Source organism: Selaginella moellendorffii, unplaced genomic scaffold, assembly GCF_000143415.4.
Source record: "Selaginella moellendorffii unplaced genomic scaffold, v1.0 SELMOscaffold_44, whole genome shotgun sequence".
In the NCBI taxonomy this organism is placed as follows: Eukaryota; Viridiplantae; Streptophyta; class Lycopodiopsida; order Selaginellales; family Selaginellaceae; genus Selaginella; species Selaginella moellendorffii.
Genome location: NW_003314305.1, coordinates 902,624 through 929,881, shown reverse-complemented (window position 1 = coordinate 929,881; position 27,258 = coordinate 902,624). Strand labels below are relative to the sequence as shown.

Genomic DNA, 27,258 nt, shown 5'->3' with positions numbered 1-27,258 from the left:
AATGGGATCGATCCGCGCCAACAAGCACAGGCCAATGGGAGCTTGCGGAGCTTCGCTATAAGAAATCCCCTGTTCCTTATCCTCGTTCCCCAGACCCTAGCTAGCAGTACGGGTGGCAATCGCCGCGGATTTCTCAGCTGGGTTGTGTGATCGAGCAGAAATTCCTCTTCTTTCTTTCCAGAGAGTGGTGTGATCGATCGATATGGCAGTGGCAGTGGAAGCCGTGGGTGAGGCTACTACAGCAAAGCCCAACAGGAAGCCATCGCGAGCGAAGCAAGCTTCCGCCAAGGATCAAGCGAAGCCGGATGAGCAGAAAATCGTGGCGCCAGTGAAGAAGGATCCAAAGCCCAAGTCGTCGAAGAACACCAGCATCCATCACCCGCCTTATGTCGAGGTAAAAATCTCTTCTTTGTTTCTATAGCTTGATTGATCGAGTGTGTATTTGTTCTTGGTCTCTACTTTAGATGGTCATGGAAGCGATTTCTTTTCTTAAGGAACGCACTGGCTCGAGCCAGCACGCCATCGCCAAGTACCTGGTGGAGAAGTATAGCTCGGGGCTGCCCACTTCTTTCAAGAGGATGCTCTCCATCCAGCTCAAATCACTCAGCAACAGCGGTAAGATCACTAAGGTGAAGAACTCCTTCAAGCTCCCATCGTCCGCGTCCTCCAAATCCTCGTCTCGCAAGCCAGCGCCAGCCAGAGTGGTCGTCAAGGTCCCCAAAGCATCATCTTCATCTCCAGCAAAGAAGGTAAAGGTGATCAAGCCTTCCTCACGAGCTCCAAAGCCGAGAGCTCCAGCTCCAAAGTCACGGGACGTGAAAGATACTAGAGCCACTAGAGCCACCGGGAGATCTTCCAGGCCCGCGGTCACGAAGAAGATCACTACTCCATCCAAGCCAAAGAAGGTCGTGACACCGGCAAAGCGAGCCAAGAGAGTTGCAGCAAAGTAAAAATCTCCTTTTTCATAAGTTAGTAGAAAAAGATGTACAGTAAGTAATCGCCAGTGTGTCAAGATCTTTGATCGCTATTTAGATTAAACTCTATACTCTTTTCTTTTTTACCATACTAGTGTGATACCAAACGACTTGCAGGCTCTCACCACCATAAATGCTCCGTACAAGACGATGAGCCCCACGCCCAGCGTCTTGCTGGGCCGCATCCTATGTACGGTCATGCCCACAATGGCCATCAAAATGGCCACCGCGAGGAACACCAATGTGAGCATGGCCATCTCCGTACCGGGGATGACGTACACCGCGCCGTGCGATCGGACGGCCACGATGAGAAACGATACGCCCAGCCCAAACAGCGTGTTAAACATGGGGCTGGCGTAGCACCCCGCGATCGCGATCTGGACGCCGGCGCTACCACCGCGGGACGCCAGCGCTGAGTTGGCAACCAGGTCGCCCATGGAGTTGCCCCACGCCAGCACGGTTACACCCAGGATCGCCGCGTCGATACCCAGTAGCGCCGCGAGGCTGACCAGCGCGGCGACGAGCTCCCGCGCGATGACGTAAAACCACACCATGCTCATGAAGAAGCCCGCGGCGATCCATACCAGCGCCGCTGTGCCGTGACCCTGCGGCGGACGCTCGTCCACCGTGGTAAAGTAGGCGGTGACGCCCAGGACGATCCCCACCAGCATCCCCGCCGCCAGCCACGGGCAATCGCCAGTGATAGGCATCCCATTCTGGGCGCTCCACACCGCTACCAGGAGGATTGGCGCGAGCGTGGCGGCCACCACCGCGCGAGGTCGCGACCATCGCGATTCGTCCACCACTGGGATTGTGAGCCGGCGAGGGAGATGGAGCGGCCACTCGATCAGCACCTGGGAGGCCTTCCGCCCCAGCTTGAGCAAGCTCTTGGATCGCGTCATCTTCTTCTCTTCTTCGCTGCTCGACCGCACTGCCTCTGCCTCCTCCTCCTCGATCCTCTGCTGCTCCTGCGAGTAGATCGCCACCTGGTTCGCCCACAGCCACGGCGGCACCGTGATCACCCTCTCAATGCTCGAGGCCCCCTTGGATCCTTCCAGCCGGGCATACTCCCCCGCGCATTCTTCATCTCCTCTCCGCGATTCCCATCTGGCCCTCCAGACCTCCCACACCGCCACCACCAGCGCGTAGATCACGTAGATCCCCAGGTAGCCCAGCGACTCCCACACGCTCACGCTGCCTTTCCACAGCACGATCATCAAGTAGCCCAGGCTCGCCAGGAAGAACACCGCGTCGCGAACAAAGCATCGCCCATCGATCGCGAAATCGCCGCTGGCTACCAGGATGTTCACAACGCCTGTGACCACCGTGACCACGAACACTGCCCCGCCCAGCACCGAGTTCATGCCCACGGCGCCGCCACGGTGCGAGCCCGAGAAGGACGCCACGCTGGCGAACACGTCAGCGGCACCGTTGCCCAGTGGCAGTAACGTCACCCCCGCGACAGTGGGCGGCAGTCGCAAGAGCTGCGACAGTCGCTCCAGGCACGAGCAAAAGTAGTCCGCGGCGGTATTGCCCAGCATGTAGAAGAGGGCGACGAGCCACAGGGAGATCGCGAGGAAGGAGAGGATGTTCTTGAGCCGGGGGTGTGGATTATCGGCGTCGATGCAGTAGTAGATCTGGATGTACTCGAAGAGGCCGCCGGATTGGCAGTCCTCGTGTGCCATCGCGTAGGAGCAAGGGCTGGAAAAACCCTTGTGCTTGGCGGCGCCCTCGCACGGCGCTCGATCCTCGTCGTGCTTCCCCACCGAGAATTTGGAGCGCGCAAACAGCAGCGAGGAGTGATTCCCTGGAAATATTTCCGGATTGCTGGCAGATTCTTGGAGCAAATGCCTCCGGCGGGGCGGCGAGTGCGCGAATTTCGAGCCGATGCCGAGCTGGGGGTACCAGAAGTAGAAGAGGAAGAGCAGCAGCGATGCCAATCGCAGTGTCGACGACGCCATCGCCTTGAATTTCCTTTCCCCCTTCCTTGATGTTCTTGATCCCTGGATCAGATATTTTGCCTGCCGCGCTGCCGATTCCTCCTCCTACCTATCATTCCCAGTCAAGATCATGCTATTGCTGCTCAAACCACGAGAGAATCGATGAAAATCGATGCCTGAGCATGCCGCATTCCTCCGAGACCCTGGCGCCGCTATACAAACTACTCGTGCGAGAAACTAGAAAGAATCACCAAAAGGGCGCTATGAATGCCGCGCTTCTCGCTCTCAAGAGCCCTAAATATATAAAGACAATGGGGCGCTTTCTCTTTTCCCCCTCCTCCTGGGAATCTAGATAATATTCGCAACCAGGCAGGTGGCGCACTCTCTTCCCCGACACGCGCCACGCGTCACCCGCCCGCGGTACCGCGCGTTACGCGCTCGCATGCCGTTGGATCGGCCCACATCCCACGGTTTCAATCGCTTTGTCGGTTAAACCTTCATCTTAAAGTCAAAAAATACTATTTGCCCTACCAACTTTTTAAAAAGTACCATAGCTCTAATGTAGGTGGCAAAAGTGGATGATCTAGGGGCCCAATAGTCGATTTTACTCCTTGAAACCTTACATTATTTGGAACGCGTCTATTCTCAAACCGTCAATAGCATCAATCAGTCACATTGTGATCCTTTGCAAGTGTCCGGGGTTTTTAAATCTTTCGCCTCGCAGGTATGAATGGACTCGAAGAAAGAATCTAGTCGATCGAGAGTCACTCGCGTCGCTGTTGGAATCTCCTTCGCGGCGACGTAACATTTTTAACGTTTTCTTAACGTTTCCTTTTGTTTTTGTGTAAAATCCGAGGATTTCGGAAGAGGCCAAGTTCTATTCGACTAGAATACCAAAGGAGTAGATTGGACCACCATAGCCAGTACTTTGGTAAACTCTTAGAAAAGCTTAGAAAATGGATTTTGTTTTGTGCCACAAGAAAATCCGAGGATTTCGGAAGAGGCCAAGTTCTATTTTACTAGAATACCAAAGGAGTAGATTGGACCACCATAGCCACTACTTTGGTAAACTCTTAGAAAAGCTTAGAAAATGGATTGGAGTGGTCAGTTTGGATCGGATCTCTGGATCCATGGCGAGAAGAAACTTCTTCTCTGATAAAAGAAGCTCTATAGATTTCTTGCCGTATCAGCCAATCTCTTATGGATCACTGGCTTGTGGAGTCTTGGGATAAGGCGATTGGCTCATCCAACGATTTGATCTAGCACCTCACAAGGAAAATGACTTGCAAAAGAATGGTGGAAAATAGGAAAATGACTTGCGGGAGAATGGTCGAAAATAGGAAAAGCGTGGCACTGATTGGTGTCACCGGAAGGGAATGGAGATGCCGGGTATCGATCCCGGTGCCTCTCGCATGCTAAGCGAGCGCTCTACCATCTGAGCTACATCCCCATTGTTATCTTAATCTTCTACACAAAAACTTAAATATTACATCTTTTGGAAGAGATTATTTCAAGAAAGCTAAACTGAAACGTCGGGCTTGAAAAGATCTAAAAACTAAAAATTTGATGGCTCCCTCATGGTTGGGATGGACCTGATTGTAATTAAACATATTAATAAAACAGGAAAAAGAAGGAAAAAATCAAAAGAACTTGGTGAAAAACTTCACCTGAGGACGTTTTGCGGCACTCGTTAAGCATATCCAGCAGGAACTGGCACTTTCCAATATCATTGAGATTAGAATTCACGCACTGCAAAACAAATTAAAAGAAGAACATATATAAAAATTATTTATATTATAGATACTAGAAAAGCAAATAAAATGGTACCTCTTGGAAGGCTTTGGTTGCGTTCAAGCACAAATCGTCCATGCTCCTCTGCGGAGACATCGCTGGCTGGGCTGATGCTACTGTCGTGTGCTCGTGGTGAACCGTGCGAGGTCCTGCAATGGCATCCACTGCTCGGTGCGCCACAGCGCTACCGGTTCCAAATGCCGCTCCTGCTCAAACTCAAAGAAATCGTTTAGAAAACCACGTAAAATAAAGCCACCTTGCGCGATTGTTGCCGCAAGGCCTCCCAGCATTGAAGGAGCCGGGGCATGGTAAACTGCACAAGCCCACAAACGAGTTCTTTCAGTCGCGAATCGCGATCATACCGATTGTGTTCTTACCAGATGGCGGAGGAGCACTGTTGGGACGTTGCACCGCCTTTGGCCTCGGAGGGGCCTTGCCTGTGCGTGAAAAGAAAATGCCCAAGTCGATGTCTCGTATACACAACCTGGGCGATCAAAAGTTACCTCCACCTCGTCGGGGCATTCCTCTGGACGCGCATTCTCTTGCCCTAACTTTGAAGCGTCAAAGCGGTGACACGTCACCCTTGTTAAACGGTAAAGATGATTAAGGGTAGGGTACTAAATAAATGTCACTTAAAGGCTACATTACATTACACTATTATATTAAGCATGGACAAAAACACAGGCAAGAACGAATGTTATCACAACTTAGAAAGAATTATACGTTTTCATTTCATCATCAAGCTTAGGATCAGGCAGTTGTCCAGTCTTCTCCTAAGTCTCGAGGGGAGAGAGAGAGGGAGAGGGAGAGGGAGTTTTGTTTGTCATCGGAGAAATTGCCCCCACCATCTTTAAGCTCTTCTCTTGTTCATGCTTCCTTAGATCTTGTGCCTGAAATCCAAATCACTGGAGCTACTTTGAGACAGTACGAGGAGATACTAAAAGGAAAACAACGTACAAGGGGAGAAAAACTCTCTCTCAGGCAGCAAGCATTGTGTGACGGAAGGTAAGAAAAAATCAATGGCGAGATTTGATCTAGAAAGAAACGTCAAAACTGTTGTTTTGGAACAAGAGGAAGGAAACCTGTCGGTGCTTGACTAAGAGATGATACTTAGAGTTGAGCAGCAACATTTGTTGCGCTGGAAGAGAACTCAGACGATCGGTCTGGCAAGAGCGGTGACATGCAAAACTATGCCATCACGGATCCTAGCACGACGTTCTAGCCAGTTCGACGGCTTTTCTTCCAGTTTCTGTAGAGAAACTACACAAGTGTAGTGTAGAAGAGCAATGACAAGATTGGGAGTTTTGTGAGAAAAAACAAGATCACTCAAACAATTCCTATTTATTGTGTGCTTACAATCCAAGAGCTGCTGATACAAATGGTCATCTTCAAGTACCTTTCGTCGCGGCCTGATAGCTCTCCTAGCTGACGAGTGATCTTAAAATCCTTTATACGTGGCGGACGTTGACTTTGTCTTTGACCGGGTCCTTGACCTTTCCTTGACTGGTAGAGTTAACCGGGCTGTTTGAACCGTCATGGCATCGATAGGCGCTGGCGGCGATGATCCAGTTCCAACATGAACCGCGATTTCGTAAGTCAACGTTTGATTATTCAAACGTTGGCGAGCAGGAGGAGATGCTCGCAAGCAGAAAGTAGACGGAGCTCCCTGAGCTGCTGATCTTGTCAAGCCCAGGATTCCCTGTCCCATGATCACTTTCACGGGGCTTCGTCTAATTCTATGGCAGCAGCTCATTCGATGCTGGTTTTCTTCTCGGTGCATGTTCCTGCTCCAGTGCTCAATCAAGGCTTTGAAACAGCACCTGCCTGCTTTGTAACATTACCTGCAATAGAAGGCTAGCAGATTTCTAATGCTTCGATGTGTAACATCATGGGATAAGAAGTTCTTAAGACTTTCTTTCATAAATCCAGGTTACATGTGTCATTAGAAATTCTGGAAGGAAGGCTGGAATGGAAGAATCGCACTTGTCACTGGGTGCCGATAATTGGCATGCCAAGTACCAGAAGCCAGATTTAAGATGCATCCCCATTTTTCTTGAAAAAGCAGTGCCACCTCGCTACTGTTTTTGTTTCCAACAGCTATCATGGTGGTGTACTCGGAATTTTTTATCATCCCAGGCGAAAAAACGCTGTCAAGGCTCAAGGATGCCATCACCTGCCAACTGCAACTCTCCTTGTCCAGATACACAAAACCAAACCTGCGGCTTCCAAGGTTCCTGTTGTCATCCCTTGGTTCTAGTATGCCAAGCACAATCTTTCCTGCAAATAACTACAATCGTCAGCTTAAAAAGCCACACAAGAATGAAGAATTACCTCCACAAGAGATGAGAGACATATCCTTTTCTACAAAGCCCGTGCGCGCATAACCAGCCGCATCAAAGCCCAAGGGCAGGCTCGTCCACGTTGCCACGGTTCGAAGGGTGGCTTTGGGGTTCCACACGTTGAATAATTTGAGCCTTGTCACATTTCCTGGCGAAACGGTGAAGAAGTACAGATGATCGCCCTGGAGCAGCATGTTTTTGTTGTTGTAGTTCCTATTGCCACGGCAGAAGAGCTCGCCATTGTCTGGCACAGGGAAGTCTGTAGTAGAGATCCACGCTGCCACCCGCGAATCATACAAGTGCATCCGCAGGTTGCCAGCGGTACCGGAAGTAGTCACGGCAACAACAATGTACGAGATTCTTTCGCTGCCGCATGGCACTGATTGAATGGCAGTAAAGATCACATTACCGATCAGCCGCGGAAGCAGCTCGTGCCTGTTTTGAATCATTGGATTGAACACTAGAAAGGTTTTCGAGAGAGAGAAGGCCAGTACCAAACCTGCCGAGCAAGTGCTCAGAGAACCAAATATCCTGCGTACCTTTGGGGCCTCTGGGAGGGGGTGAGTTAACACCTTCCAGGAGATGCCGTTGGGCGAGATGCGAAACTCACCCTCGGAGTTGGCAAAGGTGATGTACCATTGCTGCCGCGACTGCTGCTGGAGGATTGCCGCGTGCCAATCCTTGGAGAGGGAGCGGAAGCGGCAGAGGGTGGGGATTGGGAGGTGAGTGATGAGCTGGTGTTGGATGTCTCGAGGCAGCTGCGACCAAATTGAGGGATCCATTCTCTTCCTCCTCGTCTTGGTCATGCCATCCCACTTTCTCTTTGCCATAGTATGGAACGGCAGCAAGAACCCTTTTATACACGCTTGCAGGAATATTCTAGTAAAATATTCTTCAACATATTACGTTGGAAACTGTCAAGAACATGAATCTCTGATGGAGTATAAACAATAATTCATCGAAGTCAAGAATCCCTTGTGTCCAAACAACCTTGGAACTCAATGATCAGGCAGTGGCGCAATATCTGCCCTACGAGTCCTCACTGACCACGAGAGAGTTTCGTTTGTCACACTTCCATGATGGGCGTGTTAACAGCTTCCGACATGGCTTTCACGGCTGCTATCGATGGAAAACTTTGCTGCTCTTGTCTGCTTCTGCAATAAAGACGACATCTCGATCTTGTGCCTGAAATGCAAATCACTGGAGCAACATACATTGAGAGTTTACTCGAGTTTGAGAAGTATGATGCAAAAGGTAGCTAGGAAGAATTTACGCAATCATCAAGCTCTCATACTGAGCACCCATGTCGATGTCCTCAGCGGTCAAATGAGCTATGCCGTAAGCATCGCATTCTAGCAAACACGATTAAGCGCGATCGAAAACCAGCTTAGTGGAATGATTTAAACTTCTATGAATGAATGAGCCACAGTGACCACCAACTTCTTCCACGAAGAATTCTCCTCCTCATTGCAAACGCATCGCATAGCCGATCCATCTGGGACTTGATCTCAATTGACCGTACTACAAGTACCTCATAATCAACATAAAACATAGTTAAATGTTACTTTAATAACGATTAGTGCAATGTTTAGGGTATTTTATTTTTACCCCCCTCTTCTTCTTTCTTCGCACCCTGCTCCATTCGATCTCGAAGAGCCTCAATCACTTTCTCTAGAGCCCCTCTCGAGTTCCCCCTGTTCTGGATCAACGCCTCCGCGATATCAGCAGGAGTGATCTCAACCTTGGCGATCAGCTCCTCGATCTCTCCAAACTCCTTCTCAAACTCGCCCTTCTGCGAGATCTCAAGGTGAGTCCACGCCAGCACCTTGAACGCCTCAAATCCACAGTAGCCCATCAAAATGTGAAGGTCCATCCTGCCCGACCGCAGCAGTGCGGGATCCAGATCTTCCTTGTGATTTGTCGTAAAGATGATGATCCTCTCGCTGAGTACATGAGGGAAGTGATCAAGCTCGGAGAGAGCTTGAAGCGCCAGAACCAGGACCGGCAGCTCTACACCAACATAGGAAAATCGGACGACTACAGGAACCAGCCGTGGAGATCGGTGCCTTTCAAGCATGCCTCGACGTTCTCGAGCCTGGCGCTGGATCCCGAGCTCAAGAACAAGATCGTCCAGGACTTGGATTCCTTCATGGCTGGTAAGGATTTCTTTGAGAGAGTTGGGAGGGCTTGGAAACGCGGGTATCTCTTATACGGGCCTCCGGGGACTGGGAAGTCGTCACTCATCGCTGCCATAGCAAACTACACGCAGTACGATGTCTATGACATGGAGCTGACGGAGGTGAAGAGCAATGCCGACTTGAGGAAGCTGCTCATGGGGATTTCCAACAAGGCGATCATCGTGATCGAGGACATTGACTGCTCGCTGGAGCTCAAGAAAAGGGGAAAGCCAGCGCCGGAGGAAGAAACCAGTGAAGAGTCCAAGGAGAAAGATGGAGCGTTTGTATACTTGTGCCTCCTGTGAACTTGGACAACGTACTCTCGCTGGGTTCCTCCACTTCGATCAAAATAGCTGAATCCTCCGCCGTTGGAGGGCTCGGTGACGTTGAAGACCCAGGAGAATGTGACGCCTTTGAACTTGTCCTCCACTCGCTCGCCCCTGGTGAGGTTGCAATTCGGCTTGCTGGCGTTCTTCACTCGCGTGAACTGGATCCTGTTTGCCGAGCTCTTGGTGTTGGTGTCGGTGAGGTGAGCAACGTAGAGGTCGACCAGGTCGTAGATCTCGTTATTGTTGTTGCGGACGTACTCTGGGATTGAGAGCTCTGTCTCCCACCATAGCCAAGTTACAAACCTCTTGAGCTTGAGCTCCAGAAGGAACCAGACGTGGCGCGGAACTATCTGGTTGAGGATCATGATGAAGCCCATGAGAGAACCGAGATGGGAGAAATACCCAAACCCTGCCATTGTCATCTTGTTAGACTGCTGCTGCTGCGAGAATGAGAAAAATCTGACCTTGCCACCTCACTTTAATGGGCTGTGGTTCGCCCGTTAACTTGGTCCAACCGTTGGTAGCCATTAGATTTAGTCAGGCTTTCTGCGAGAATTTTACTGCTGTCAACCACATTCTGAAGAACATGGTTGACAGCTACTAGGTTCTAGAGAATGTGGCTGCTATCATCCAGGTTCTAGAGAACTTGGTTGCTAGTAACCACATTCTCCAATCACATGAGATGCAATTGCTTTTTTATTTTTTTATCAAAGCAATCTTGAATAATTCAAGTTCATTTTGGCTATGACCATTGAATACAATGACACAATTACTCACAGTATAATGGTGAAATGTGGTGATGCTAATTAATAGTGCTAAAGCTTTTGCAACTCTTGGATCTTTGGATAAAGCTAAAAGTAACTCATTATCGTCAAGATCTACAAAACAAGATCAAAAGTTAGAAATAAAGAATTCAAATTAAATAAACTTTACCTTTGTCTCAAGAAATGATTGATTCCTGTTGCTCACCATGCTCTGGCACAATCTCGTGTTGCTTGTCGTGTCCACCTGAAACAAAGAGAAAACTAAATTGAAAGAAAAAAGGAAAGAAAGAATTTTCTTACCTCGCTGCTCTTCAATCACGTCCAGAACTTGGTGGTGATTCAGTTCCTGTTGGTGGATCTCTTCTATTGGAGAAAGCTGTTGCTACCTAGGACCACCTAAAATAGAGAAAAGAGAAAGTTCCATTATAAAGATTATAAAGTTTTTGGTTTTCTTACCAAAAGTTTGTTGTTGCTGCCACGAATTTGAGTCTGTTGATTGTCATTTCCACCTGAATTGAAAAGAGTGTTAAACCTCCAAAAAAAAAAGCTTTTAATTACCAAAAGAAACAAGATGGCAATCTTGAAGATCCAATGGATCCTCATTTAAAGGTTTACCAACCTTGTAACACCATACAATATACTCCGATGCTTTTCTAAATTCGTCTTGGTAGTTTTTCAGACGACCAGTACAATCATACCAGTTATACAGAACTGATGACATCGCCGTTCTCTTGGCTTTCCCAGAGTGATCGTACTTGTTAAAAAAAGAAGCATTAATGACAAAATGGTTAGCAAAAACCTTATGTTCCATTTTTCCACCCTCTTGTGTCCTGTTAGCTTCATACAGTCTTCTATTACAGTGTTACAAACACTCATAGTTGTAATTGCTAAGTGCTGAATATCTTTTGATGAAAGATTCAAACCTGGAAGAAAAAAAATTATGAGAAAACAAGAAAGCAGTTAGTTAACTACCTGTTTTTGCAGCAACCAATTTCACCCCAAGTTACAAACCTCTTGAGTTTGAGCTCCAGAAGGAACCAGACGTGGTGCAGAACTATTTGGTTGAGGATCATGATGAAGCCCATGAGAGAACCGAGATGGGAGAAATACCCAAACCCTGCCGTTGTCATCTTGCTCGACTGCTGCTGCTGCTGCTGCGAGAATGAACCTTGCCACCTCACTTTTATTCTGGTGAACATTCCCTTCAAGAACAAGAGCCAGCTCCCGCGAAAGTCTGAGAACTCTTCTCGTCAAGCTCACTGCCTGAGTCATGCTCACTCACGACGCTGCTCCAGTCAGCGATGTTGACGCTAAAGGAAGAGACGAGGAAAATTCTTTGTCTGTAGCCTCCAAAAAAATCAACCGAGATCATACCAGTAAAAATACGTATTATCGTAGAAGTGGTGGTGATTTGCTGGTTTTCTATGAGCATGATTCCTAGGAGCTCTCTCTTCCAATTTTCTTCTCTTTTCTTTTATGTTCAGGAAGACCTCAATCTTGTCGGTCATCCACAATCAGCACTGCCTTGGCTGCATAACGCCACAAACACTTTGAGGACTGAAAGAACCAACGGTGAGTTAAAGCTATCAAGAAGAACTGGTGCCATCACTGAAGCACATCTCCCTGCAAAACGATTTAATTGACAATTGTTTTTTTTCTTATCTGTTTGAGAATCTATGAATGAAGCCTTCAATGCTGTTGTGTTTCTTATGTCTGCATTACTGCATAACTTGTATATTTTGAGGTTCAAACCTTCAAACTTTTTTTTTTGAGAAAGGTCACACACAGATATATATATATATATGTCATTTGGTTTAAGTGCATTATGTCCTTGGCCACTAATCTATGAGAGACAAGCAACCACAATTTATATATAATCAAATGATTTACCCCACAATAGCTCGAAACTTGCAACATGTTGCTGTGATAAATAAGAATTGGTTTAAGATGAATTTTTTAAAGGTTATGACATTTGAGCTTCATGTGCAATTATGTTAAGTGGATCCTTATAAACAAAAGTAAGTTTATTGAAAACTCCTAAAGCCACTCAATCTATTAAAGGGACAAGCTAAGAAAAATAAGATAAAATGAGCCTAATTTAGCTATGACACTCTTCAAATAACACTTTCTCCAAAACATACCTCAAATGGCACTTTCTGTTTCCCAAATTGTTTTCCCTCAATAGCGCTTTTGATGGCTAAATATGTATAGGTTATTCTTGGAAAAATAATCAGCTTATATTTTGAGATAGTAAAGAACACTGGTAAGAACAAAAAACAACAACAAATAACTGTATAAATATTATAATTCCATTGATTTACACACATAATATGTCTGCCACAAAATGCTAACATGCATTTCCTTCTCCATCATCTGGATCAAATAAATGTAATGCCTGATTTGTATTGAAGCCTGTTGGTTTAACTCAAAAGAACTTAAATACTAGACCATCTTTCAGCATGCTAACCAGATTTCCATAGCACACTTTATTGACAAACACATCATATGCCATTTCAGAGTCCCTACAATCCTCATTTCAGATCATGGTTAAACTTTCCTTGGCCAGCTCTTACAGGTGCATCATATGAAGAATAGTAGTTACTACCCCCAGTTGAATAGCTAGGCTAAGTCCAGCTCTAAGCTCGGGCATGGGATCTTCTCAAACTCAATGAGCAATGCTGTGTCAGTCAAAAGCATCCCTTCATCTTAAAGTCAAAACACACTATTTGCCCTACCAACTTTTTAGAAAGTACCATAGCTCTAAAGTAGGTGGCAAAAGTGGCCCAATAGTCGGTTTTACTCCTTGAAACCTTACATAATTTGGAACGCGTCTATTCTCAAACCGTCAATAGCATCAATCAGTCACATTGTGATCCTTTGCAAGTGTCTGGGGTTTTTAAATCTTTTGCCTCGGAGGTATGAATGGATTCGAAGAAAGAATCTAGTCGATCAAGTGTCACTCGTGTCGCTGTTGGAATCTCCTTCGCGGGGACGTAACATTCCTAACGTTTCCTTTTGTTTTTGTGTAAAATCAGAGGATTTTGGAAGAGGCCAAGTTCTATTCGACTAGAATACCAAAGGAGTAGATTGGACCACCATAGCCAGTACTTTGGTAAACTCTTAGAAAAGCTTAGAAAATGGATTTTGTTTTGTGCCACAAGAAAATCTGAGGATTTCGGAAGAGGCCAAGTTCTGTTCGACTAGAATACCAAAGGAGTAGAGTGGACCACCGTAGCCACTACTTTGGTAAGCTCTTAGAAAAGCTTAGAAAATGCATCGGAGTGGTCAGTTTGGATCGGATCTCTGGATCCATGGCAAGAAGAAACTCCTTCTCTGATAAAAGAAGCTCTATAGATTTCTTGCCGTATCAGCCAATTTCTTATGGATCACTGGCTTGTGGAATCTTGGAGATAAGGCGATTGGCTCGTCCAGGGATTTGATCTAGCACCTCACAAGAAAAATGACTTGCAAAAGAATGGTGGGAAAAAGGAAAATGACTTGCGAAAGACCGATCGTGAATAGGAAAAGTGTGGCACTGATTGGTGGCCATGATGGCTGAGATACGTGCTTAGTTTGGTTTATACCACATACTCAGCTTAGGAAAAACATTTTAATCACTAGCAACAATTCAATTACATTCCTCCCTACTGTAGAAACAAAGGAAACCAAAGTGGAAGTGGAGGCCCCTAAATCAAATCCTAACCTCTGGAAAGAGAGGAGACATTGCATTAGACTTAGCCCAGAGGGATCAAGCCTTTGACTCATGGATATTGGGTAAGATATAAAACACTAGGGAGTAATGTACATAAACCAAACTAATAAGCACTTTCTATTGTGTTTAAGAATATTTTTAATAAATATAAAATGAATATAATAGTAAAACAGTTGAATATATTAAAAGGTGTTTAAGAAAGTTTATAAAAAAATAAACACGATATTCAGAATATCCTAGAATATTCAAGCATATTTTAGATATATCCCATGTTTTGTGACCAAAATAGTTAATTGCTTTTTACTACTTTTTTATATTCACCCACTAGCTCAGAATAAACATCCATATGCTTCATCATTCAAGAAGCCATCCTAATGTTTGAGAGCATATTTACACAAAGAGCAATCTGAGAAAGCTGTACCTCAAGGATCAATCTTGGAAATCTTGCTTAAATCAGCATCCAGCAGAATCCACTTGGTTCATCAGCTTCAACTTGGTTGTTGTGAACATGTTTAGACCAAACGAATGACACTTTGAATTTGAAGCAAGAAAACATATAGACAGTACTTGCTATAATGTTGCGGTTCAAGCTCAGCTAAGCCGGCATGGAGCAGCTCACAACAAGTGTCCTCAACATGTTTAGTGCGCATTTGGCACCAATTTGATTCCAAGAGAGAATAACATGAGAGAAAACGTGAGGGAGCCAGGCAATAGCCCGGCCACGATAGATAGAAAGAAGATACAGCAGAGCTCTCACTATTTATCTCCCACACGAAAGACTAAAAAACCAATCACAGGAATGGGCACGGCCAACACTAGGAGGCGCAGCCTCCCTGCCACGTGGTGCCACGTGATCCACTCCAACATAACACTATACCAAAGGATATAAATCACAGCCAAATCGGAGATCAAATCCCGAAGGAAAAAAAAACAATAACACAGTGATTCTCGCGAGCAAGCAAACTAGCTGGCCATGGACGCTGGCTGCCGTGGGAGTGATAGTACCACAGGCACACACCAGCACAGCGCCGCACGGAAAACTTTCCCTGGAAATCACGATCAAGGCTGCAAGCAATGCATGCAGGCAAGGAAGATCCAAGAAGAGAAAATATATTATGGCAAGAAACACCGACCTCGGCGGATGTTGCACTATACAGAAATCACAACAACAACCGCCAGTTGTAGATTGTGATTATTCTTTGTAATCTGACGATGCAGCAGCTCAAAACCATCATCTTCGCGCTTGCTGTAAGAAATTCTTATCAGCAGCCTCATTTAGACAAAGAAGCAGCAAGAAAAAATTGATACCATACCTGAATTGCACCAGCAGCCAATCCGGCAACTCGGGAAGTCTTGGACGATTCACCACGCGGGTTTTTTTTTAATTTTCTATTGACTTTCTATTGAGAACGCTGTTGCGCATTTTGTTTGCTATCACAAGCCTGGTAAAGCCTCTCAAGCTCTTTTCAACTACAAGCGAGAGGAGCCCATCGATCTTCAGGTATGTCCTCTTCTCATAGAACAAGAACTAAACAATGAAAGTCATGCAGACCAAAATTTTCAAAAAGCGAACATTTTTTTCCCCTGGAATCTTTTCACTTCCCATTCGATGGAACGAGCTCGGGAACTTCCGTGCGACCATCACTCAAACTGTTCATTTAGTGTGCGGCCTCAGAAGGAACAGGTGACATGTAGAAGTTTATTCCATTGTTAAAGTTATCGCCGCTGACACAGTCCTTTGACCGCATCGTGAGCATGACTCACGAGATTGACGAAGATTTCTCTACAAGAAAATACGCGGGAGCTGGCTTCGTTGTGGCTTCATCTACACGCCAACACCACAATAAGAGTGACGCAGCAAGGTCAGTGTTCGCAACAGCAGCAGCAAACGAGCAAGATGGCAATGGCAGGGGGGTATTTCTCCCATCTCGGTTCTCTCATGGGCTTCATCATGATCCTCAACCAGATAGTTCCGCCCCACGTCTGGTTGCTTCTGGAGCTCAAGCTCAAGAGGTTTGTAACTTGGCTATGGTGGGAGACAGAGCTCTCAATCCCAGAGTACGTCCGGAACAACACCAACGAGATCTACGACCTGGTCGACCTCTACGTTGCTCATCTCACCGACACCAACACCAAGAGCTCGGCAAACAGGATCCAGTTCACGCGAGTGAAGAACGCCAGCAAGCCGAATTGCAACCTCACCAGGGGCGAGCGAGTGGAGGACAAGTTCAAAGGCGTCACATTCTCCTGGGTCTTCAACGTCACCGAGCCCTCCAACGGCGGAGGCTTCAGCTATTTTGATCGAAGTGGAGGAACACGCCGAGAGTACGTTGTCCAAGTTCACAGGAGGCACAAGTGTACACTCTTGCCCGAGTACATGAGGGAAGTGATCAAGCTCGGAGAGAGCTTGAAGCGCCAGAACCAGGACCGGCAGCTCTACACCAACATAGCAAACTCGGACGACTGGGGTTACAGGAAGAAGCCGTGGAGATCGGTGCCTTTCAAGCATGCCTCGACGTTCTCGAGCCTGGCGCTGGATCCCGAGCTCAAGAACAAGATCGTCCAGGACCTGGATTCCTTCATGGCTGGTAAGGATTTCTTTGAGAGAGTTGGGAGGGCTTGGAAGCGCGGGTATCTCTTATACGGGCCTCCGGGGACTGGGAAGTCGTCACTCATCGCTGCCATAGCAAACTACACGCAGTACGATGTCTATGACATGGAGCTGACGGAGGTGAAGAGCAATGCCGACTTGAGGAAGCTGCTCATGGGGATTTCCAACAAGGCGATCATCGTGATCGAGGACATTGACTGCTCGCTGGAGCTCAAAAAAAGGGCAAAGCCAGCGCCGGAGGAAGAAACCAGTGAAGAGTCCAAGGAGAAAGATGGAGAGTCCGGGAAGAAAGCCAAGAAGAAAGATGAAGAGAGCAGCCGGGTCACACTCTCGGGGCTGCTGAATTTCATCGATGGGCTGTGGTCTTGTAGCGGGAGCGAGAGGATCATCATCTTTACGACAAATCACAAGGAAGATCTGGATCCCGCACTGCTGCGGTCGGGCAGGATGGACCTTCACATTTTGATGGGCTACTGTGGATTTGAGGCGTTCAAAGTGCTGGCGTGGACTCACCTTGAGATCTCGCAGAAGGGCGAGTTTGAGAAGGAGTTTGGAGAGATCGAGGAGCTGATCGCCAAGGTTGAGATCACTCCTGCTGATATCGCGGAGGTGTTGATCCAGAACAGGGGGAACTCGAGAGGGGCTCTAGAGAAGGTGATTGAGGCTCTTCGGGATCAGGCTGCAAAGAAAGATGAAGAAGAGGGACGGTAAAAGCTAGCAGGAATGATCAAAATATCTTAAGCATTGCACTACCCGTGGTAGAGTACTATTTCTAGACCACCAGCGGTGCATTACAGATCAAATTCACAAATGAATTTCCTTTTGGACAAGAAGAATGCCAATTAACTACCACCACAACTTAAAGCTCCGTCAATTCTGCCCAAAAGATTATGTTGGCTACTTGGGAGAACTTTGGCTTAATCAACTTGATTGTTTCAGAAATAATCCAGAAGATTATCATGCAGAAAATGATGTTTACCTCAAAGAAGTATCATTCTTGGAGCAACCAACGATGCCAACGAAGAGCAGCTAGCAAATTTCTGGTATTGGCAATTTGCACACCATTGCAAATTCATAAGCTCTATGCTTTCGATATACTAAATAGATATTTGTACCTACCCTACATGTATCACAGCTATCGCCAGCCTATCGCTGTAAACAAACTGCACGTTGGCCCAGGCTAGATCAAGTAGCGATCAAGTAGCAAATAAGAGAATCAAACATAGAAACAGTGGCAAATAAAGCCGGGTTAGGAGATTTCCTGGGAAGTCTAAATCAAAGATTTTAAAACTTGTGTGGATGAAAGTGAGGGATTTTCAGTGGTTAATATATAACACAATAGCGTTGACCAAAAGTGGTGATTGTGAAATATTTTTGACAAGACCACAATCGCTATTAAGATGGAGAGAGAAGAAAATCAACAAGGAGCCCACCAATCAAGCTGGAGCCAGTGAAGGCTAACTTTGTGCTGGAGCTGGAGTGAGATCTTGAGAAACAATGGATGAATAGGCGGAGGATTCTGTGCTGGAGCTGAAGCAAGGGCTCGAGAAACAAGAGGTGTGAAGAGTTTGTCTTCGAGAAGAAGCAAACTGGTTTTGTGTTGGAAAGAAGTTCTTCGAGAAAAACGTCCCTGCAGGATGGTGTAGGTGATTACAAGGATTTGGTAACACCAGAAAAACCTCTCCCAGTTTTTGAGTTGAAGCCATCGAGCACAAAAAGGCTTTGTCGTTGGGAAGTTTCCTAGGTGGCCGCAAACCTGGGGAGGGATAAACCAAGACAGCCATTGAAGAATGAGAAAATGCAGGGTTTGGTTGAAGCCCAATTCTACCACCAAGCCCAATCCTACAGTCTGTAGGATTGACAAGCCTTGACAATATCTGGGACAAGAAACGAATCCACCGACTTGAAAATGACCAAGTACGGTTTGACGAAATAGCCTTTATCATCCAGTGTACTTACTCTTTGGATCACAAGATTTTCTGGGCTCCGGTCCTGGAGGTGGTGATCGTTGATATTCGTGCGGAGGTACTCTGCCGCCACCTTACTACTGGCTCATCTTCATCGTCCCAGGGTGTCAGTTTCGGGACTTCAAGTTTAAAGGGTATAAGAAGGAAGACGGGACTGACTACTTGGAGCCGCAGCCTGACATGTCTAGAGTGAAGGAGTTTGCTCTATCATTCTCATGGTAAATGTTTTAACATGTTATGATGATGTTTATTGGAAGTTTTTGATATTAGAGAGAGAATCTAAAGTGCAATGGACGAACAAAGACACAATCAAAATGTTTTAACTTAGACAACAAAGCAGTGTGGATTTTTTTCCCTCAATCAATATTCGGAAAAACGTAGCAAAAAAAAGTAAAAAAAAAAAGAACCACATAATGCAACAAAAAATGTCGCTTCTGAATATCCGAATAATTTAGCCAAGTCATGTTGTGAATAGTTATCATCCTCTAAAAGCAAAAAGCTTTTTAAAACACAGAATATTCTACGAAGCCACGTAGCCCTTTGTCGCGCGCCATGTGTCGCCATGGCGTAGGGGGCGTGGCATTCTTTAGGTGTGAAAGAAGCTATGGTGTGGCATTTGGCTGTGGCAACCCTCATCTTCCTTTCGCTATAAGGTAGGCGATGAATCGATCGATCGAACCAAATCTAGCTGGAATCTTCCTTTCTCTGTCGAGATGATGGATTCTCCTTCACCGTGTTCTTGCCTAATTGGTTGATTTCCTTTTTGTTTGTCCAAAGCAGTGAGTTATGGGGTCGATTCTAAACGAGGGATTGACCGATGGAGCAAGGGAAGATCATCACGACGAAGAAGCAGCCGGCCAGTCTTCCCATCACGAGCAAAGCTCCTCGCAGGGAAGCGATCCTCTGGTGATAACTTTCCGGATCTTCAATGTTATCACCGCCATTGCGGCATTGCTTTGTACCGCCGTGAACATCATCTCGGTGGTTCGCTCCTTCAAACATGGACGAGACGTGAGTTTGCAAAGCTTGTGCTTTTTCTTTTTTTTTCTGGCGATGAACTTTTTCTCCTTCTTTTTGCAGATCTTTGAAGGCATTCTACGCTGCTATGCAGTGATCATCGCTTTGTTCGTAGCAGTCGCGGAGACAGAGCTGGAACACATATTGAAATTCTGGCGAGTAAGTTTGCAACTCTTTTCAAAGGTTCTGTGACCTTATCCAATGTGTATCAGGTTCTCGAGTACTGGGTCGGACGAGGCATGCTACAGATCTTGTAAGTTCTTAAATCTTAGCTTTCAGGTCCTTGATCCTTGGAGTTTCTACAGTGTCGGAGTGATGACGAAGGCCTTGTCAAACGAGCACAGAGACAAGGCATACCAAGTTGTTCTTGCGGAAGTTGCAAGCGGTTTACTCCTTGCCTGTGGAGCAATCTACGTTATTGCGGTAAGAAAAACTTCCCTTTGATGGTAGTCACGATCTTTGTGAATTTGATCTCGGCAGGGTCTACTTTGCGTTGGAAAACTCAAGCGTTCTAGAGTGGATAAATCCAACTGGCGAGAGAAGGCTGTCAAGGATCTCGAGGTGGGTCGTCTCGAAAAAACAATTTGAGTTTATCCTACATGATCTTCCTTGCTTGCACAGGATATGGATAGAAAGAGAGACGAGCTGCAAGCTCTCTTGTCCAAGTGAGTGAATCACTCGTCCCACTGATAAATTATTTGTGTACACTACGCGTGGCCTTTGACACATATGTCCGCTTGTTTGGATTTTTTTTTCCTTTCCACTTTCTTTTTCATAAAATGACGAGATTGCGATCGACTTCGTAGTTTCTTTCCAGTAAAAATTTTCAGTACCGTTATGAAACTTTTGTTTAGTTGGTATAATCAACAGGCAAGAGGGTGATTTGAGCTATCACCTCAGCACAGAAATAGACAATGTGTGGGTGTCAGGAACTCTTTTGTGGAAGTCAACTGACTTTCTCATGTCCTGGCCTCTGGTACTTATCAACTAAATCCTCCACAAAGGTGGAACCACTTCAACGTAAACTGCCGATAATGGACACTGCTTTTGTCATGATATCTTTTAGGCTTTTGCTAGTCTTCGTTATATCTAGCACTTCTCTAGGTAAGCCCCCAAAGTAGTAGAAATGTTGTGCAAACTCTTCATCCATGAATCCCAAGTTTAGAGCATTGCACTCCATCAACTCTTCAAGTGTTCATGCTTCCAAGTGAAAAGGCACACCCACGTCCTTTGTGAACTTGTGAGGAAACAATCTTGGGATTAATATTAACCCATATAGCTTAAAGGACGTAAGTTTAGTCAGTTTAAGTTCTAATCCAGGTTTTTGGGATACAGGTGGAGTGAGTAGTGATGCAGAGGGCTTGGGGCTGGGTGGCAATTTACTTTGCATCAGTGTAATAATTCTTCTCTAAGTTTTAACAATTGGTATTAAATGATAGAGTTCAAGAATTTATAAACTTGCTGCAATGGATTCCACAGTGTTAGATGCTAATCAATATGTGGAGGCTTGGATGATGGATGAGGTGGTGTTGGAATTGCAAGCCCTCAGTAACAGTATCAAAGTTTAGATGTGGCCTTCGATATTGTACTAAGCCAGTACAAATGTAAACAATTTGTTTTAAGGACAAAACCAGGAAAATTATATAAGTTAGGATGAGAAAATGCACTATAAAGATGTGTATAATTTGAAGAAATCCGAGATTTACTTGAAAAAGTGCATTGTAAATAAACAAGAGGATATTTTGCAAAAGAAATCATAGCTTGAAAGATTTTACAAGAAAGACTTAAGGCCTTTTTTTTAACAAATTTTTTTCAAGAATGTGACATTTATTAAAGAACCAAATATACACTGAAAAAGCAGATTTAAAAACTTCATCCTATAACTCCTCTTGAACCACTTCAATGATGGAAACTTGACTTTATAAAATTAATTACAATTGATTGAACTTCAACCCATTTTATCATTTAGTTAGTGATTATGAGCATATATTTGTTTTGCTTGGAACTTCAAAGAACACAACAAAGTCTATCTACAAAAATATTATCACTAGTTATAGTTTACATGGAGAACTTATAATATAATTTGTACTTTATAATTAGTTGAATTTTAAAAATAGTTATCTCAACTATTGATTTGAAAAATATACTAGTATATCTCTATCAATAGTAGTTCATTGTAAAAAAGAATGGAAGATTGATTAAATATTAATATAAGAAGGTATGTGCATCCACCCCTTGTGCAATTCATTTCTTCCACAACTTTGGAATCTCTCAACATACCAAAAAGTGCACAATATGTTGAAATCATTTACCATAGTATAAAGATAAGACAATTGGCAATTTGCTAGATGTTAACAAAATTCAATATAAAGTATATGGGGATAACATTGAAGAAAATTATGAGCATGAGGCTCAATAATCCAAGGACTTCAAATACAAAACTTGAAAGTTTAGATACAAAAAGACAACTCTAAGAAGATTCTCGAAAATCAATCTTGAAAATTCAACTCAATAAAAATTCTTAAACTTTAAGTTCACTAAACCAAGAAAAGACATCTAGACATTATAATCTACTAAGATTTATTAACAAATGTGCATAAAATCAAGAAAAAATGAGTTCTATAAAAAAAACAACAACAAGAAATAGAAATTTCAAGTTAAAGATTTAAACCCAAATCACCTAACACCTAATCAAATTTGGAGTAAAGGTGGAATCTCTATCCCTAGCATTAAGAAAAGGAAATGGGAAAATGGGGCACACAAACATGCAACATCACTAAAAAATTATCAATCTTAAAGTACTTAGTATGATTGGGGTGAATTTTCTCTCACTTTACAATCTGACTTGGAAGAAGATCAAAAATCTCAACAAATAACAATATAAAGTTAGACTTTGTGATCATGGCAAAGATATATAATGTTAACATTGGCCAAAGCCTTCTCCCGATATACAAGGAAAACTTCATGCACACTAATGACTATAAATTTGTTATGAATGCTAAGTATTTTATGTGGGCTTTCAAGAAGAGCGTGTGACATTAATCCCACACATAAAAGGGATTCCATTGAAATGCATTAAAGTCCTCGAGAATTACAAATGATCTAGCTTCTTTGGTAGCAATAGGAGCATGTTATAGCCTGGTCCAAGGTATCAATCTTCTTAGACCAACAAATGTAATGGAGAGATTGAAACTAAGTGATCAAGACTTGCATTAAGAGCTATTTTTGAACTATTTTGCCACCCAAACATGTGGCAATTTTGGGTGTATCTACATGTCATGGGCAATCCAGGCTGGCATGAATTGGATTCATATGTGGCATTCCCCATGCCAACACAATCATGTTTTGATTGCTATTATAACAATTAAAATGTGATTGTTGAAAACAAAAAATATATCCATATGTTTGTAAATAAAATATGGACCAATGTGAAATCACATATTAATTGCCATAGTTATAAGTATATTAAATATAATGCATAACTAGAATCTTTAATATAGATCATATTTTATTCTCTCAAGCACTATTACAAAACTGAGACACAATATGATAAATAACTATATTAAGCACTAACCTATTTTAAAATATAGATAATAGGTTGGCTTATAATCGCCTTAATATAATATCAAATTTAACAGGAAATAATTTTTAAACACATAGAATATTTATAGTTAATGTGCGTCTAACATTATTAAATTTCAAATTTATTTATATATAATATAAAAGGTATTTCTAAAATTTTCAGTGGTCTTGTAATGGCTTTGCAGGCTTCTAGCACCATGGCCTAGTGCAGGCAGCCTTGAGCGCCATCGCTGCTATGGCTAGGTTGAGCAAGCTCTAGTGTTGTGGCTGCTATTGGCTACTAGGCGATGGCCAGTGGTGTGGAGGCGTGGTAGGCTGCCATGGCTAGGCTTCCAGTGCCATAGCTGCCATGGCTGGTTGTGCATGCTCAATTGCCTCATGGCTAGGCTAAGTTGTGCATTGTAGGATCAAGAACATTCACCCACAAGAGCAGCTCAACAATGGATGGCTTGGCATGATTGATAAAAGCTTTTTGATTATAATTTTTCAATTCCAGCAAATTAACCTTTTTTTCTCTTTTCTGTCCTTAGGTTTGGACTCTAATTCCAGTAAGATGTTTTATTCTCTTCTAAACGCTTTTTCATTTTTTTTAGAATAAACATGCCACAAATTTAAGAGAACCTGCTTCCCTGATGTTAGTAGCATGACAATTGAGCGGAGACAACAACAAAGCCATGGATGACTTAAAGCAATGGTGCTTAAGCCATTGCAGATATCCCATGTTAAGTCTGGTTAAAATGCTATTTTTATTATAACTAAATTGAATATTTAATTTTATTCCAAAAGGTAGCTCAACCATATATACTAGAAACTATTTCTACTCTAATTGTAGACTAAAATTATTTGTATTTAATTCAATTATTGTTCACATGACAGGAACACCTAATTTTGTTGCGAACAAAGCAATGATCGCTGCATAGCAGCATAGAATGCTTTGAAAGATCTGCAAAAGAAGGAGAGAAAGCTCATCGCGAAAAAAGAGCAAACTCATGTTTGGGATGATGTTAACTGCGGTACAAAGCCATGCTGCAATGGCGGTGATAACATTGAAGATCCGGAAAGTTATCACCAGAGGATCGCTTCCCTGCGAGGAGCTTTGTTCGTGATGGGAAGACTGGCCGCCCTGATGATCTTCCCTAGCTCCATCGGTCAATCCCTCGTTTGATAACTCATTGCTTTGGACAAACAACGAGGAAAACAAATCAACCAATTAGCAAGAACACGGCGATGGAGAATCCGAGAAAGAAACATTATCGCTAAATTTGGACCTATCAATCGATTTATCGAAGAGGAGTGCCACAGCCAAATGCTCCTTTTACACCTCGGTGCGAGACAAAGGGGTACGTGGCTTCGTGTTTTAAAAAGTTTTTTTGAGACCTTGATAAGAGAGAGGAGGGAGGGGTGAAAAACTATTCACAACGCGCTGCAAACACGGTGGTGGTAGTGGCGTGGTTAAATCATACCCGAGAATTCGAATATTCTAAAGCGATCCGTGTACCAACTTGTGTGGCTGATTGGTGTGGTTCTACTTTTTTTTGCTACAAAGTAGAATATTAATTGATATGTCGTGGGGTGGAATCGAATGTTTTAGGGGGGAAGGAGCAAGAAATCCACACTACTGCTTTGTTCTCCAAATTGAAACATTTTGATTGTTTCTTCGTTCGTCCATTGCACTTTAGATTCTCTCTCCAATATCAAAAACTTGGTATTAACATGTTTTAATCCTGTTTTAAGCACCACTTAGGATTAACAACATAAAAAAACCTCAGCTAATACACCACCCTGATGATAGTGTCTTAAGTTCCACGCATTTCATTTCATCATCAGGCTCCTAAAGAAGAATCCCTCCTTGTGTCCAAATTGGAATCCGATGATCAGGATGATTCCAGTGGGGGAATATCTGTCCAGCTTTCCACACCAAGTTCTCGTGAGAAGTTCTTTCTGAGAGAGCGCTTGGTTCGTCACCACAGAGAAACATTCCTCCACCATTTTTAAGCTTTTGCTCCATCCCACTTATTTAAAGAGCTCACACTCCGCAAGTTGGACCTCCTACACACACTCTCAAAGAGAAGAGAAGATTGCTAGTGAAAAGATGGACGCGTTAGCTTCCGACAGCGTCCCGTGGCTGTCACGGCTGCTATCCGCTCTAAGAACTGGAATTGCATGCTTACTTGTCTTGCTTGGTGTGTCCAAAGCCAGCCGTTTTGTTGAATTCCCTGTCTTTGGATACGTTGTCACAGTTCTCGTGCTCAGCGAGTCGGCACTCGGCAAAGCTCTCGAAGATGCTGCCTTTGTCATGTATGGAACTCTCCAGGCTGCTGCATTCTCGATGGTGGTGCTGTTGATCATAGGTGAGTCAGTGGTTTCTCTCGAGTTTAACAAAAGGGAAAACACCTGGGAGCTGATCATCGTCTTGGTTTTTGCCTCTCCATTCCTCCAGGAACGAAGAACTTCTCGCTCGGCGTGTGCCTCACTTGTATCTTCGTCAAGAGCTTCCTGTGGAGCTATCTCCCGAACCAAAAGCCAGTGAAGAAGAGGCTCGCGCTGGCTATCACCACCATCGTCTACGTGAATGCGTACAACAATCCCCTGACTCATCCGGTCTTCTTTCCGCTCAAGTTGACGCTCACCACCACGCTCGGCACTGTGTCTGCGATAATTGCCTTGATATTCCCCGTGCCACGCCTCTCAGCTTATCAGGTACCATTCGCTTTACTTTGAGTCATTCACCCCCCTTTAAAGTTTTTGGTTCCTCCATTCTCTCCGCAAGCCGTGTCTTGTAGGAACACTAAGCCGGCATGCCACTTTCCGTCACGATTCCGTCCAAAAGCCTTTGATCCACCTAGGAAGCCTTCCTTTCGGTCCCAACACTTCCAAGCTTCATAACCTCTGCGCTTACGTTTGTTCTTCTGCTTCACAGGTGCAATATAACACGAAGCTCTTCGCCAAGCTCGCGATGGAAAACTTTGCTGTCCTTGTCCATGCATTCTGCAGTAACGACCAAGAAGAGATCACGAGTTTGTGCCTGCAATCCAAATCAGTGCAGCGAGCTGCTTTGAAAGCGTACTCGGAGATACAGAGAAGAAAAGTAACGTACCTCAGAGAAGGAAACTCTCTCATACTGACAGTGTGTGCTACATACAGGTTGAAATAGCTTGGGAGCCTGGGGTTTTGGTTCAAGCAAGGAGTCAAGGTGAAAACGTGAGCCGAATGATAACCAACATGAATCAGTACCTGATTGGGATGAACATCGCGATTCAGCAAGGTGCAGCTGTTTCGAAGCCGGTTCAAGATATGACGAGGAACTCCTTGGAGAAACTCGGGAGCTGGAGCAACTCTTTTCTGTCAGGTACAGTCTCTAGTTTTCCAAAATCTCAAATCCAGGCCGAGAAGCAAGTCCGGATTGAGGAAGTTCGCGAAGCTCTGCTGACTCTTCATGATTATGCCGCGGCTACTTGGAACCGCTCAGACTGTACACCGGATGAGGAATTTCGACGGATGTTTTTCCTGTTCACTGTCAAAAAGTTTGTCGAGGAGGAGATCAAGATTCTGATGGCCGGCCAAGTTCCTGTTGCTTTGTCACATCCTGCTTGCCACCACGGTTGCAAAGCAGCAGCAATTTCAAGCGGATCAGCTCTCCCAGTTCACTCATCAAACACCACTCCAAGTAACTTAGTCGCAGCAACGAGGAGATCATTGAATCTGGCAGCGAATAAAAAAATGGTCATTGAGGCGTTTAAGATCGCACTATCAATGGTCATAGCTGTGTACCTGGGAGTGCTGTACAGGAAGGACTATGGGTACTGGTCGACTATCACAGTAGCATTGGGCCTTTTCAACCATCGCACCGGAACGTTCAAGAGCACCAGCCTGAGGCTCCAAGGTACAGCCCTGGGAACAGTATATGGCTATCTGGTCGCATTGACAACACATCAAGCTCTACTTACCACCATTTTTGCAATATTGCCTTGGCTGGCCTTTACGAGCTTCATGAGAAAGAGCAAACTGCTGGAACTCACTGGAGCATCCACGGCTTACACCTCGGCTGTCATCAT

At 44.7% G+C, this 27,258-nt stretch overlaps 6 protein-coding genes, 1 long non-coding RNA gene and 1 other non-coding gene across 8 annotated transcripts; 4 read left to right on the top strand and 4 right to left on the bottom strand.

Moving 5' to 3' along the window:
- The first annotated feature begins 85 nt into the window (after positions 1-85).
- Positions 86-1,063, top strand: LOC9647690 (histone H1). The gene is made up of 2 exons (XM_002980382.2): positions 86-394; positions 465-1,063. The coding sequence occupies exons 1-2, from the start codon at positions 203-205 to the stop codon at positions 948-950; spliced, it is 678 nt and encodes a 225-aa protein (XP_002980428.1). The 5' UTR covers positions 86-202; the 3' UTR covers positions 951-1,063.
- LOC9647689 (cation/calcium exchanger 4) lies at positions 942-3,240 on the bottom strand. Its single transcript, XM_002980227.2, has one exon. It carries the CDS (start codon positions 2,933-2,935, stop codon positions 1,058-1,060), a length of 1,878 nt encoding a protein of 625 aa, XP_002980273.1. The 5' UTR covers positions 2,936-3,240; the 3' UTR covers positions 942-1,057.
- Positions 3,241-4,291: 1,051 nt separating this feature from the next.
- Positions 4,292-4,364, bottom strand: TRNAA-AGC. Its single transcript has one exon. It is a non-coding gene; the product is annotated as a tRNA-Ala (tRNA).
- A 15-nt stretch (positions 4,365-4,379) lies between these two features.
- Positions 4,380-4,926, bottom strand: LOC9647688. Its single transcript, XR_002993599.1, has 3 exons — positions 4,742-4,926; positions 4,582-4,663; positions 4,380-4,506 (listed from the first exon to the last, which is right to left on the bottom strand). It is a non-coding gene; the product is annotated as an uncharacterized LOC9647688 (long non-coding RNA).
- Positions 4,927-8,110: 3,184 nt separating this feature from the next.
- LOC112349958 (AAA-ATPase At4g30250-like) lies at positions 8,111-9,195 on the bottom strand. The gene is made up of 3 exons (XM_024685263.1): positions 8,653-9,195; positions 8,318-8,396; positions 8,111-8,198 (listed from the first exon to the last, which is right to left on the bottom strand). The coding sequence occupies exons 1-3, from the start codon at positions 9,119-9,121 to the stop codon at positions 8,111-8,113; spliced, it is 636 nt and encodes a 211-aa protein (XP_024541031.1). The 5' UTR covers positions 9,122-9,195.
- A 6,546-nt stretch (positions 9,196-15,741) lies between these two features.
- On the top strand, positions 15,742-17,486 carry LOC112349996 (AAA-ATPase At4g30250-like). Its single transcript, XM_024685399.1, has one exon. It carries the CDS (start codon positions 15,924-15,926, stop codon positions 17,346-17,348), a length of 1,425 nt encoding a protein of 474 aa, XP_024541167.1. The 5' UTR covers positions 15,742-15,923; the 3' UTR covers positions 17,349-17,486.
- A 1,659-nt stretch (positions 17,487-19,145) lies between these two features.
- On the top strand, positions 19,146-20,444 carry LOC9648050. The gene is made up of 7 exons (XM_002980381.2): positions 19,146-19,257; positions 19,385-19,615; positions 19,685-19,780; positions 19,834-19,874; positions 19,927-20,044; positions 20,102-20,182; positions 20,243-20,444. The coding sequence occupies exons 2-7, from the start codon at positions 19,391-19,393 to the stop codon at positions 20,288-20,290; spliced, it is 609 nt and encodes a 202-aa protein (XP_002980427.1). The 5' UTR covers positions 19,146-19,257; positions 19,385-19,390; the 3' UTR covers positions 20,291-20,444.
- Positions 20,445-24,308: 3,864 nt separating this feature from the next.
- On the top strand, positions 24,309-27,197 carry LOC9647686. The gene is made up of 8 exons (XM_024685262.1): positions 24,309-24,362; positions 24,493-24,543; positions 25,031-25,159; positions 25,589-25,903; positions 26,124-26,291; positions 26,348-26,552; positions 26,673-27,086; positions 27,190-27,197. The coding sequence occupies exons 1-8, from the start codon at positions 24,309-24,311 to the stop codon at positions 27,195-27,197; spliced, it is 1,344 nt and encodes a 447-aa protein (XP_024541030.1).
- Positions 27,198-27,258: the final 61 nt, after the last annotated feature.